At 45.1% G+C, this 14,380-nt stretch overlaps 2 protein-coding genes across 2 annotated transcripts; both read right to left on the reverse strand.

Moving 5' to 3' along the window:
* Positions 1-1,709: 1,709 nt before the first annotated feature.
* Positions 1,710-7,455, reverse strand: PSMA4 (proteasome 20S subunit alpha 4). The gene is made up of 9 exons (XM_038147666.1): positions 7,297-7,455; positions 7,022-7,099; positions 6,763-6,805; positions 5,827-5,989; positions 4,421-4,498; positions 4,103-4,191; positions 3,117-3,247; positions 2,774-2,897; positions 1,710-2,348 (listed from the first exon to the last, which is right to left on the reverse strand). Exons 2-9 carry the CDS (start codon positions 7,022-7,024, stop codon positions 2,194-2,196), a joined length of 786 nt encoding a protein of 261 aa, XP_038003594.1. The 5' UTR covers positions 7,025-7,099; positions 7,297-7,455; the 3' UTR covers positions 1,710-2,193.
* A 641-nt stretch (positions 7,456-8,096) lies between these two features.
* On the reverse strand, positions 8,097-13,259 carry HYKK (hydroxylysine kinase). Its single transcript, XM_038147659.1, has 6 exons — positions 12,920-13,259; positions 12,732-12,811; positions 12,098-12,435; positions 11,244-11,386; positions 9,244-9,427; positions 8,097-8,618 (listed from the first exon to the last, which is right to left on the reverse strand). The coding sequence occupies exons 3-6, from the start codon at positions 12,426-12,428 to the stop codon at positions 8,155-8,157; spliced, it is 1,122 nt and encodes a 373-aa protein (XP_038003587.1). The 5' UTR covers positions 12,429-12,435; positions 12,732-12,811; positions 12,920-13,259; the 3' UTR covers positions 8,097-8,154.
* Positions 13,260-14,380: the final 1,121 nt, after the last annotated feature.

Below are 14,380 nucleotides of genomic sequence, written 5' to 3' on the forward strand. Positions count from 1 at the left end.
TGATGCCATGTTTGGCAAGAAAATGGTATTGGTAATTCTTTAAACCAATATATGCATATATGAATTATCCCCATTTTTTTAGAAAAAATGCTTCTAAGAAAAATATTTTACTAAGTCTATATTCTAAGATATCTGATAATACTTACACACACTAAACAAACTGCCTTTTATGAACTATATACATTGATGAACACAATCTCGGATGCACTAACAGTTTCCCAGAAGACAGAAAGCATTGCTGGAATCTATCACGTATCATTGCAAGTAATCTTCGAGAAGTGAGAAAAAACTCCATTTTGGCATTGCTGCTTTTAGAGCATATTCCAAGTCCTTGTATAACCATCATCAGCGATCCAGAAATCTGCAAAAGATGCTGATATATTGCATTCATGGTATCAAAAAATAGAAAGATTGAGCACTGAATTTTTACATAAAATGGAGCTTGAGGTATTTATACGATCCTTTATAATGGAGATTAAATATTACCCATTGCATGTTGTCTGCAACTATTCAGGACTTGTTACATGAAATACCATTCCTGTGTTGTTTGGAAGACCCACTGTTGCACAAGGTGTCAATAAGTCAGTAGAACTTTCATTAGCTATAAAATTTGTGTGTTAACAAAGTGCTGTCTAAGTTCAGTGCTAAAGACTAAAGCAATTGGGCTGCACCAAGGCTTAGAGAACGACCAAGCAGGTCCTGCTGAGAACCCAGAGCCTCCCCCCTCTCTGGACAGAGTGAGTGCAGGACAACTACACAAGCTGCAGCACAGACATCTTGAGTCAGATTCCTTCCCTCTGTTCTCCACAGTGACTCTTACAGCAGTGAACTCACAAATGGGTTTAGTTGGGAGGAAGGGTCATTTCTGGCCATGTTGACAAAGTACATTTTAGTCAAAAATGTCTGAAATGGATTAAACCAACAAAACACTGTATGGATTCACTCTGTTTCTTTAAATGGTCATATTAAATGCTGTATACATTATCCTTTGGGGTAAGAAAACCAAACCAACCTACACGATCAGTACAATCCAGGGTGGGCACAAATGGGCCGGATCACTGCTGTTATGGTTTGAAATTCAGCAAGGCCTCACTTTTAAGCACTCAGGCTTTTCACTTTGCTTTTGATATCTGAATGGGTGCACAGTAATTTTCAGTAACTTTTTATTTCTTTTGTTCACTCCAGATCACTTTTTTTTTTTTTCAGAAGTAGAAGAGATTTTTGCTAATCTGACAATCATACTTTTTTGCATTCAGTATAGGAGCAAGCTGGACAAAAATGACTATGATTCCTAATTAATGCACAATTAATTGGTGATAAACTGGTTAGGTTTTTTGACTGGTGTGTAAGAGAAAGGAATCAAATTCACTGGGGAAGTATCAGCAACACTCAACTAAACAAAACATCTTAATTTCCTTTCAGGATAAAATGTGAAGTAGTCAACATGGCCTAAAAATCATGCACTATTTTACTTACCTATTTGTACTTTGACAAGATAAAGCATTTTCACACGGCCTTTGTAAAATGTCGTTCTAGTTTGTGTGAATGTAACTAGTGTTGTATGATTAATTCCTTAGAAAACACATGCACTTGTGAAGGCTATGATAAACTGAACACATTTGCTACAGGGCATTTTTCAAACACTACTGCTTGCAAGACCATCAGTTTGACAGAGCCTGCTATAGAACAAAATAGGCCAAAACTAAAACTTGGCATGCCAGCACACTTTAATTCTGTATTTGTGAAATGACTTTTCAAACTTAGGAGCTCTTTTCACTACCTTTAAAGGAAAACCCACACATACACACAAAATTCTAACAATTCTAACACCATATTTGTTCTTTACCAACTAGCACATACCTTGTTTTAATGGTTTAAAGCAATTAAATTCCTCAAGATTGTGCATATCCAGGCATTACTGAGGAAATAAAGACACCCATCACTATTCTTCTTAAATTTTATTCCATAATAAAAAATAGAAGATGAAAGAAAGAGTGTTCAAGAATTAAAGCAATTATTGGTCAATGTAAGGAGCAGTAAACTAATTATCTAAATGATGACTAAGGACCTGCTTCATCAAAAGTACTTCTGGGTCCTCCATGGCAGAGCTGTAGGCTTCTACAGCACAAAAATCCAGATTATCTTTTGCTGAAGCAGGTCCTTTATTATCTAGAGAACACTTGATTTCATATTCTATTTATCCTTCTCTTTTTGTTCTTTCTCCTTCTTTTCACGTTCAGCTTTTGCTTCCTCCTCCTCATGTTGTTTTATCAATTGTTCCACCTCCTTTTGCTTCAGAACCCTTATTACTGTCTTTCCGTTCTCTCTTGTCAGTGTTGCAATTTCAACTGAAACACATGGAACAGACAGCAGCGTTTAGGCAGAGCAATCATCAGCAGGGCAAGGTTTGAGATTACAAGCGACAGTGAGGCAGAAGGCTCCAAAGCTCCCTGTGCCACGCAGCCTGGCTGGAGGCAGCCACCCACAGCTCCCTGCTGCAGCAGAGCACAGCAGCAGGGGAGCTCCTGGCAGGGTTCTGCTCCCAGACACGCAGGCATTCCGATCCCCAAGCCGCAGCCTGAGGCTGCCCAAAGGGCCCATCAGCCTGGACTAAGCTATCTGAATGCCTCTCAGGCTACGGCTGAGAACTGCTGCATCTTCTAAAAACACTTTTTGATGACAACTAACACTCCAGTGAGCCACATCTGGAATAGTGCACTCACTGCTCCCTTTGTTTAAGCAGAGGGTGCTGTCCCGTGTGGAGAACGCTCACCTTTCTCAGCAGAGAGCTTGCTGACATCCATGGTCTTGTTTAGAACCTTAATGGCCAATGCCAGGGCAGTCTTTAAGGTCATTTCCCCTTCTTTGTAGTCTTGCTTCAGCATTGACACAGCTGCCTGTAAATTTCACAGGAATTAAAACAGTGTCTTGGGGCAATCAACCACACAGCCGGGGTGTGGGGTTTTGCCAGATAATACCAATACATGAGGTAACAGCAGCATTCCTAAAATTGCCTGTAAATCTCTCCTGTACTAATAATCAACAACTCAGCTCAATTAACATAGTACGATTTACGCTTCTTGTCTTTTTGAGAAGAAAAAAACCACAGAACTTACAGCACTATTATTCCCAATGCATGTGGCTTTCCACCCTCCATAATTTCCACTAGGATCACTTTGGTACAGCTGAAATCCATAATGCTTATCCCAGCCAATATAGAGCAATGAAACACCAAAAGGACGTTTTCCTGTTGAAAAGAAGGCTATTAGCAACCTAAATTTAGTAACAAGACTGGTCATGAGTTACAATCATTTTCTTTGATTTCGTTTTTCAATCTATTCTTGTGAACTAGGATTTAACACAGTTCTGCACTTCTGTTGCTTGAGATAAGCACGCCAGCATTTCCTTCTAAGTCACGGGGTGGGAGGCAGCAGACGTTTAGTCCATTTAACCTTAAGACCAGTTAATTTGTGTCTCCACAAATTGTAATTTACTATCTCAGAACTTTAAATCAAAATTTAGTATTTCAAGTATGTAGCTTAGCTGTTAAAGCATTTAACTTAGCAATGTCAAAAGCCAGTAGTTTAAAAGGTAATTCTCTCTCACTACATGTATGTAAAACAACAGAATCATCAGTTCATATACTAAGGAACACTACTTACAATATCACTTTCTAACATGTTGCTTGAGCCACATAAGCAGTACTTTTTCAAGTGTTAGAATATTGATACCCCTACATACAGCCTTGGTTTTGATTCATTGTGCCATTATGCTGGATGGGCCCAAAATGTTGAAAGGTTGCCTAAACAATTCTCAGCTGGTCTTTTGATGGCATTCATTAAATGCAAGAGCACTCAAAGCATTCTACGCTAGGAGCCAGCAGCTCAGCCATCACTTTACCAAGCCATAAAAAGTAGAAGTCTCAGCAGCAAATAACAGTAACCATGACTACCCATTCCCCTCTTAAATTAGGCAATTTTTTTCCTAAGTATAACTTTTTAAGAGAATTCAGTAGAACTGTCCAGACTTCGATCCTTCACATTATGTAAGAGAATTGTTCTTGAGACATTTAGCAACACAATGACTCATCACACTTCATTACCTCCAAACTGTGTGTAAGCCTGCTTGATATCACACAGTGCTGTTACTAGTTGTTCACAAGGAATGGGCTCTTGATACTGTAACAAATACCTAATATCAAAGAGGAAAAAAAACAGTTTTCAAAACTTGTTTTGCTGACCATATCCTGCACAACATTTAAGAGGAAACAAGTTCCTGAGTTAGAGTATCTGTGATCTAGCTGTTCTATTCCAGCCTACTTCTGATGTACTGAATGCATGTTCATTCTGATCTAATGCATAAACAGAGCTGAATGTGGCAGCACAGTGAGTAAACCCGTGTTAGCTGTCAGCAGACCTACCTCTGTGCAATCAGTCTCAGCTCGTTTGTTAGAACATTGGCATCTGAAGTTATTCCTGCAACGCTGCATGCCATATCCCTGCAAGAAAAGCATACAAATTAACTGAATTCCTGTCAATCTCCAACCAACCAACCAACTCACGTCTTCATACAGAGGTTCAAGCAGACCACCTGCTGCTGGGATTTTCTCATCAAAGCTACACAGCTGCCATACAAAATGGGTTCATCAGCTCCTGCCTTCAGGGTGCACCAAAAATATCAGTAACCATTTGCTAAGAGCAGAGGTGGACAGCCAAAGTCAGCAAGTCAGTATGTTAGTTATACATACAGTTCTGAGAAGAGGGTCGTGCCAAGGCTGATTAAGTTCTGAGTGGTTTTACAAGAGCCATTGGGCACATACATACAGGTGCCTCTCAGGAGGCCACCTGACTCAGCCCATCTCAGCAATGAAGGAGGCACACAGATGTGACAGGCCTTCAGTGGGAGCTGCTGGCTGACACATGGCATCTGTGCAACTGAAACTTCATGGTCTTGGTAGTGCCCTAAGAAAAATAAGCACTTCAATCCTTGATTGTTTCGTTGGATCTTAATTTAGTACCTCTTTAGCTCAATCTCATATGCTACAAACCTTTGGCTACACAAAAAAGATTTGTGAAATTAGGAATTTTCCAAAAGATGGAAGGGCTGTTCTAGGTGACTGCTCCAGTGTGCTATTACACTGCCTCCTTGAAAACCCAGTACTTCCTACCATTCCAGGTGCTTTCAAGATCAACATGGAATGGGAGGCAGACAGGACAGAAAACTATTTGTGTTCCTTTGCAGCTTTTGTCAAGGATGAAGCTCTATCTCCCTTGCAACAAAAAAGCATAATCCATAAAACTCTGCTCTGACATCACAAATTTAACTTCCAAGAGCTAGAATGAAAATGATAATAGACAGATGTTTCACCTCTGCTACAACTGTGGCAAAGAAGCCTAAGGCACATTTTTTACCCAGTTACCTCGGACTTTTTGAGGCACCAAAGAAAAACAGAGATGTGGAAAGGGAGCTGAAATAGCATGGTAATTTTTGTGTGCACTCTTTATTCTGCCCCCCAGTTGGATTTTTTAAAACTGAGATTTCCCAGTTTTCTTAATTGCTACAATACCATTACCTTGTATGGCGTAGTACCAACAACCATGCTATTCCACCTAGAAAATTCTCCTGGAGATAAAAAAAACAAACCAGCAACACTTCTACTTTAGAAGGGGAACTACCGAAGTGTCCAATGACAGAACAGTCACACTTGTCTAAAACACCAAACAAAAAGATTATTAACACTTCAAATAAAATAAGACCAGGTTATGTGCTGATCAGCACTTTGCTGTTAATAACATCACAGGACATTTAATCACCATTTCAACTTACTCATTAAGTTTGTATATTTTCTCTGAGAAGAACACTTCATCGAGAAGCTTGTGAATGTTGCGGCGCTCTGCTGCCAGCAGAACTCCATCGTTCGCTAGAATTCCCAGGCAAGTGCCCGCGTGGCCGATGGCCTCCATCGCATACTCGACTTGGTACAGGCGGCCTGGGAAAGGATTGGAATCCTGGCATCAAAAAATGACACTGAACAAGACCAACTGCACAAGGCGACTGTAAGTTACAAGAATCTGAAAAGTGCTCATTGCCCCAGCTACTCCTCCAGTCTCTTACCAGTCAATTGTAAATTAATTGGCTGAAAAGGAGGAAGGAGCCAGAGAAGGAAAATAAGGTAATACTGGACATGGCCACTAGGGAAAAATAATCCTTTCTATAAAAAAAAAAAAAACAAAAACCAAAACCCACCTTTCTATTAAAAAAAAGAAAAAAAATATTCTGTGCTGCAGTAGAATTACCCAAGACAAATTTTCAATAAACAAAGAAAATATTTTATATGGGATTTCTTGGGTTCTTCCCATCTAAGAAGTAAGAAAACATGGTTTGTACATACTTGTTTCAGCATGTGGAAGAATAACAAGGAGAGGTGTGACTGCACCCGCAGATATTATCCATTCTCACGGAATAGTGACAAAATCTAACCAGGCTCACACAAGAAATAAATGGTTATTTCAAACACATGGCGGGTGATACTACTCACTAATAGGACTCAGTCTCATTATTGCTTCAATTAGAATGAATTTGAAAATGTCCACTTTGGACCCTTGCTGTCCCTACAGAACTGGGTGTGGGCAAATATGATATCTGTAATTCATATTCAGCCAGAAACAGGCTACTAACAACCACCCTTTGTGCAAGTGTTTTGATAGTTTTGAGAAGACAGAACAGTCAGAGTTGATTTGAAAGTGTTGGGTTAAAAAATACCTTCCGGAGAAAATATGGTAGTTCTGGAGTCATATCTTCGAGACTGTAAAAGGAATAGCTCAGTAAGTATCACCACTCTCTTGTCACCAACGCCATAAAGCCCCTATATAACAGACCCAGCCATTCGGTGACCCCGGGCTGGTCACCGGTGCCCGCAGCCCGGCCCCTGCAGTGTGACCGCCGCCCGCCGCCCCCGCCCGGGCCGTGACTCGGCAGCACCCGCGGCTCAGCGAAGCTCCGGGGAAGGCGGGTCACTCACCATGGTGCCGGGAACGCGCCACGGGCAGAGGGCAGCGCGCCGGCAGGAGAGCACAGGGCACGGGAACCGGCACCGGGCCTGCAAGAGAGCACAGGGCACGTGAACCGGGAACCGGCACCGAGCGCACCCGGCACGGCCCCAGGGGGCGCTGCCGCCCGCGCCCGCACTGCACAGTCATCCTCAGCGCGGCACAACGCGAGGGCCGCGCCGCCTCCCGCGCCGCGCAGAGACGCGTCCCGCGCCCCGCCGCCCACCCGCCGCCCGTCCTCACTCACGGCGGGCCGGAGGCAACCGCTGGGCCGGGCGGGGGGCGGCGAGGCCCAGCCGGCGGCGAGAACCGGGCGCTGCGGCCGCGCCCGAACCTTCACCGCCGCGTCGGAAATGGCCGCCGCGCCTGCGCGGTGCCGCGTGCCGGCCTGGGGCGGGGCCTGCGCCCTTTCCCGTCGCCGGGGGCGGGGCTGGCGCGCGCGGCCCGCAGCGTCACGTGCGCGTGCCCGGGCTCCGCCGAAAGGGGCGGGAAACGGCCCCGCCCGCCGTGTGAGGGCCGGGAATGGTCACACCACGTCCCTGCCGTGAGGGCCGGGAATGGTCACACCGGGTCCCTGCTGTGAGGGCCGGTAATGGTCACACCGGGTCCCTGCCGTGAGGGCCGGGAATGGTCACACCACACCCGTGCCGTGAGGGCCGGGCATGGTCACACCGGCTCCCTGCTGTGAGGGCCGGTAATGGTCACACCGCGTCCCTGCCGTGAGGGCCGGGAATGGTCACACCGCACCCGTGCCGTGAGGGCCGGGAATGGTCACACCGGGTCCCTGCCGTGGGGGCCGATAATGGTCACACCGCACCCGTGCCGTGAGGGGGGATAATGGTCACACCGCACCCCCGGCGTGAGGGCGGGAAACAGCCCTGCTCCTGCCATGAAAGTGCAGAATGGGCACATACCCTCCCCTCGCTATGAGGGCGGTAATGGCCACATCCCTGTGCCCGCCGTGGGGGCGGTAATGGTTTTCTCTCCCGGGGAGATGAGCAGGGTCCCGCCCTGCTCGCGGACGCGCCCCATCCAGCTCAGAGAGCGCCGCCTTTATGGCTTTATTCAGTCCGGTGTCACCCGCAGTATCTCCGCAGCCGCGGACCTACGGGGCAGGGGCGTGGTGCACGTACGCCTGGGCAGTCTGAAACCACTTCTTCTCCACAGCTTCCTGGCCCACCTCGAACATTGCCATTAAGTGTTTCCAGCCAGTTTTCGCCGTGATTGTGAGGTACTCCTTGTTCTCTGGGTACAGAAGAGCCGTGTGGGCAGCGATGACGAGGGACTGTGCAAACCTCCCACTCACCAGGAGAAAGAGGGCACCTCTCTCCGCAGCGGTGAGCGGCAGGATGCTCTCAAACCCTGCGAGAACATGTCCCCCAACACTCAGAGGGTCTGGGCTCTCAATCATCATGTACATGATGGCTATGGCAACCTCAAACACGTAATACCCATAACTCATGTCGCTGAAGTCCAGGATGCCAGACACTCTGTACTGGGGATTCTCCAGGGAAGCAGAACTGCAGTCTACTAGAATGTTGTGGTCATTAAGGTCTCCATGATTGATACCTAAACGCAGAAGAAACAGAAACAGTATTTAATAATTATTAAACAGCTGAAACAGCTTTGGGAAGATGCATGTCAAACTAACACTCGGCTACAAAACCACACTAGTCCCCTGCAGCATCAAGTGCAGCCTGTCACACCTTCCCGTGAGCTCCACGGCACTGCCAGATGACCGATGGCAGAGGAGAGGGAGCGTTAGGGGATGGTGCTCCAGGCTGCTGTGATCTGCAATACACTGCATGTTCACAAACGCACAACAGCAGTCTCCAACTACAGAACTGTCACATCATCATCAATATCAGTGTCACTTGAATTCCAAAATTTGGATTAAGTACTTATTTGGGCCTTTATGAAAGGTAGCACTGTGCTCCATATATATTCAGTAAGCTGATATAACAGCATGAAAATCATAAACTTAACTAGGAGGAAACTCATCAGAAAAATAACTGACCCTGACTGGACAGAACACTCCTCTTGGCTTACTCTGTGCTGTGTCTATGTCTAGGCTAGGGAAAAGCAATTTACTTTTTTTTTGCTATTTTTGTTTTCCTTCTCTACAGAGCCAAACTCCTGTATGAAATTTCTGAGTCTCAGTTGAACATAATTACAATGAGAATAAAATACTCACAGGCTCGGAAACTGCTTAGCTTGGGTATTACTTTGCCTTTGAACTGCTCAATAACTTGCTCCACCACGGCACAGTATTTGTTCTGGCCCAAGGCATAAATGTACTGATCCAGAAGAGGAACGTTTGCCAGATTCCAAATGAACTGACCTCGATGCAGACTTTTTACCGATGGATGCTGGAATTTCTTTGGAAAAAGCACACAGTAATATAGGAATAAGAAAAATGGCAGATTTATGATTAAAGGGCTTAATTCGAAACCCCTATTCATTTTAACAGGTTTCTGATAAGACTCACTGAAAAGCACCATGAGTTGGACTGTTTTATAGCAAGTAAAAGAATAACCTGAAGAATGATTAAAGCAAGCATCTTAATATCTACATACAGCCTGAATGGTTTTCCCCATCTTTCAGGTACAAAGCTTACCTTAAGTCATTTGTCACTTCAATAATGTAAAACTGCTGTTAACTGTCCATAGGGTGACGTTAGAGTAGCAGCTTTGAGCCTCGGCCAAGGCCAGAGTCCCGCTCTGGCAGAGCTCAGCCTACACAGCTGGTGCTGCAGAAAGCTGTGGGAGCAGCAGAGACACACCTGCCAGCGTGCTGGGAGCAGGCACACTCTGTGCTTTCAAAGGTGGGACCTTTGGGGGACAAGCCTTAGGAACAGCTGGTGTGTGGAAAATGCTGAGCACAGTAGTTTATGGAGACACTGACCATGGCTTTATGCTTATGAAAATTTGCCTTTGTACATCCAGGCCTCGCTGCTTTAAACATCCAGGTCCTTGACCCCTCTCTCAGTAGCAAATGGAAGGGATGGTTTGGAAAGTGACATTCAAAGAGGAAAAGCCTCTCTCCTGCTACACAACCCATGCTTATCTTGGACTCCTCAAATGCTTATTAAGGTGACCTCTGGGCCAGACTGGATCAGTGCATGAGGCAAATTTAAAAAACAACTTCCCACAAGAGTAACTGGCATCCTTTTAAGAAAAAAACTACAAAAACTATGTTTGAAATTAAGGCTCCTAAAGATCACTAAATGACAGTCAAAAGTCGATGGTGTATGAACAAGTTAAGAACAAGATCAAGCCTAAACCACCTTGGTGGATGATAATCCATGTGTTAAAGGAATAAAGAGCCTTTTCTATCAGAATTTCTTCTCATTAACTACTTCCTCCTTAGCAGGATCAGTCACAGCATATTTTGAGACCAGCTTATTTTAACCACATTTTAAGAGTGTGACCAGTGTGTCAGAAGGCAGCGGTAAGTTATCTTTCACAATTGCTCTTGTAATTTAAGAATGTGCTTAGTAAAACTGGCAATTCACATTTCATAACTGTCTGAAGCTGGTAGCCAGAACATGAGAAGGAAAGGTTAATGAAAGGTTAATAAATAATGTGAGGTCTTTCATGCATCAAACTTAGTACTGGCTGATTGATCAGCTTTATTATCCTGTGTAACTACAGAGCAAAGAACTTAGTTTGCATTAAGAGTGAGTGAAGTGGTGCAAATGAGAAGTGTCACAGATCTCTGTGGGCACAGCTGGCACTGGTTAAAATGTGTATAAATGTGAAATGGTCACAGTGCTAATGAAGAAAGTCAGCAAGTCAAAGGCATTCAAAATACCAGATCAGCCAGCTGATCACTACACAAAAATCCTTTAAAACAAGCTTGGTATTCTGTTCTTCTAGTTCGAGCACCCTAGGGTTCATTCTCCTTTATTTGCCAGGTTTGAAACACTAACAGGTGAGCTTTGCATAAATAAAAAGAACTCCTTATGTCCCTATTCGTGGTACAAAAATGCATTGCTGAAGGATCACCAGTACCATGTCACTTGGGGAAAGGCTTCAGCCAGCGTGGAGGCTGGCACCTAAGCCATGAGTCACTGACATCTGCAGTCACCAACCTGCATTCTGCAGGCCTGAAAAGCAGGCAGCAAGCACGTGAGTGAATGCTGAAGAGACATGGATGAAGAGAGAAGTGTGAGGCCAAAGCATGAGAACTCACCTCCGAGAGCACTTTATCCACGCTGGCAGCGAGCCTCCCAATCTCATACAGAATCTGAGCATTGGTAGTGATTTTTGCTACTGGTGTACCTGGCAGGTAAGTCAGCAGTCTGACCATGAACTTCTTGCTCCCAAGTCCAGTTCCTGACAAGGAGAGATGCAGTCACTCTGCTGTGTGCCGACTAACAGTTAATGCAAGAGGCAAAAAGGGCGCGTCCCAGTGTAGAAGCTGTCAGATGTAGCTCTTAAAAATGCAAAGATTTGATTTACCAGAATGTTGTGTAATAATGTACAAACCTTAACACACTTAGAAAATCTATGCTGAGAAGAACTCAGCACCAATCAGGGTTCCTCCAGTGCCCGCACACACCCACAAAGTTTTGCAGCAGAACAGGTCTCAGGAATCCTAAAAGTTGTTTGGAAGGTACAATGACAGTAAAAGCTAAATGCCAACAAAATTTTTCTTCCAAGCACTATTAAAGCAATTTATTCTGGCTTCAGAGATGGGCTAGAACTGTATTTTACAACACTCTGAAGGCAAATAATTTCAAGCAGTACATAGTCAATGAAGCATTTTTAACTTTTCCTGTGCATGGACACACGTCAGATAAATGTTTTCTCCAATTCCTTAAACTGAACTGTTTTCCTAGTTAATTATTACTCTCTCTGAGTTGCTCTGCTTCTGGCATTTTAACTTTGGACCATTATGGCTGGAATACAGGTCACCTGATGCATATCCCTAGTATTCAAGCAAGCCTAGAGTTTCCCTTTAGCACACACATGGTGTGCCATATGGCAAGCTACGGCCGAGCTAAGGGTGAGAGTGGGGCAGTAAAGGTGCCCACAGCGGCTCACCTCCTGACTCCAGAGACATTATGTTACCATCTTTGGTCAGATAAGGAGTAGCTGAAGGGAAGCCTTCAGCACTGAGAAGCATCATGGCCTGGGTCTGCGCTTCAATGAGGTCAGGCTTCTGGCTGTCTTCTGAATTGGTGATTTTGAGGACAAACTCATCAGCACCTTCAGCTGAGACACGCACGTGGAAGTTCTGATCGTCATAGCTGGGGAGTGACCTGATCCAAGATACCTTCAATCCAAACACCCTGTCAACCAATTCAGCTGCCTCTCTCTCATCAAAAGTGGGTTTGGTCAACGTCTGGGGTTGACAGTCATTTCCAGAAGACATTGTGTCTCTAGGAGAAAAAGAAAAGCTGGATGATCTGATCTGTATCCTGACACCAGCAGCAGTAATTACTGCAACAAAATGCATTCAGCTACTGGAGAAGAGTTTCCTTCATTTATTAATCAAGCAAAGAAAACCAACCCCCTGCACCAGCTCAGGTTTCTTACATCACAGCTTATCAAATACTTCGGCTGCAGGCCTTCCAAAGAAAGACTGCTAGAGGGATGCACTCAATCTGTTCAGAACAGCAGACATGAAGAGCTTATTAACCAAGCTTTGTTAGCTCATTTCTAGCAGCAGCCTGACCTGGTATTGTTGATAGGTAGGAATGACTCCCTCAGGAGCAGAGCTGCTGAATCTCTGATCAGGGGGTTTTCAATTCGTGCCTGCCGAAGGCAAGAATTATTTTAGTAAATCGTAACCTTAAAGCAGATTAAATCATTCCGCTTGGTCACGGCCTTCCAAATTCCTGTGCTAAGAAAGGCAGCACAAACCTGCAGACGCTCGCTCGCCTCTCGCCTGCCCAGCTGCAGGAATCTCGAGCCTCCCCAGACGAGCGCAACCCTTGGACTGGCTGGGAGCCGCGCCAACCTTTGCCCAGCCCGGGGAGGCCGAGGAGCTGCAGAAGCTGCCGTCAGCAGCCGGGGCCCGGCCGGCCCGGCCCCCGCCTGGCCCGCTGGCGGCCGCAGCGCCCTGTGCTCCGCGGAACGCGGCCGGGCGGGCCCGGGGCTCCCGCGCTGCGCCCGGGGCCGGCCGCACCTCCCGGCCGCGGGCAGGAGCGCTGCCCCAGGCCACGGGCTTTGTTCTCCGGCGGCACGAGAGGGCAGGAAAGCATCGACTTCCTGTCACAGAGGCAGAACACTTAAAAAACCCTGCGCCCGCGGCGGGCAGGAGGGAAGACGTCAGTTTTATTCTTTTCTTTAAACCCTTTTATCAGCACACCACATTAAAATCTCTGCCAAATGCTTAGACTGAAGACTACATATATATAACAAACCTGAGGCATCTTGCTCAGGATGTCCTTTAGACTGTCACAGAGAATGTTTTTACTGGGACAAGAGGTCCAGTCCTAGAAAATTTAACCCTTAATGAAAATAATGATAAACTTTAAGATAAATCTATATTAATCTTCTGAAACTCCTAATGAAAAAAAGGTAATCTGCTGTAGTTGATGTCCTGCTATGCCAGAATTAGGAACTAGAAACAAAAGGAATTTAGGAAAGACATGCTGAAGAACACCCAACACCCCCCACCCCCCACCCCCCAACCAACAACACCTAATGCATCTTAGGTAAATCAGTTAAAAATCCTGTCACAAAATTTCAGTATTGTTTTTAATATTAGGGACCTAAAATTGAAAACATTATCTTCATCAAATGCTTATTTTAATAAAATAGGGAATTTAGAAAAGGGAAACTATTTCCCCAATAAACTTTTTTTCTCTCCAATTTCAGAACAGATGTTAATAAAAATAATTGACCGACCCTTCTCACTAGAAATCACAAAATTAAGGGTTTTTTCACAAAGAATAGAGCTCTGTAAAATATTTATGGTTCCCTCTCTTGATTTCTGCGGCCCTGAAGCTTTAGCTCATTGGAGTAAAATCCATACAGTGGGAAAGCACTCTTGCTGCATTCAACATAGCTGGTCACAGAAATGTACTCCTGAGCTCTGCAAACAAGACAACAATGCACTTTTCAGAGCTGTGCTTACTCTTGCTTCAGTTGCCAGACTGGACTGCGAAAGCAAAGACCTCTAACCTTCTGTGCTTCTCCTGCCCGCCTGGTACTCTGGGGGAAGCTCACTGTGGTTGTGAGGCAAGGCAGAGTTTGAAGGTTGTACTTTGGCCTGCCTTATTATCTGAAGAAAGATAGACTTGAATAATTTAGCATCCATGAGCTGAACTCCAGTCTAATGCCTGTGCTGCAAGTGAGGGTTGAAGTAGGTTAGTGATG

Source organism: Motacilla alba, chromosome 10 (assembly GCF_015832195.1).
Source record: "Motacilla alba alba isolate MOTALB_02 chromosome 10, Motacilla_alba_V1.0_pri, whole genome shotgun sequence".
NCBI lineage: Eukaryota > Metazoa > Chordata > Aves > Passeriformes > Motacillidae > Motacilla > Motacilla alba.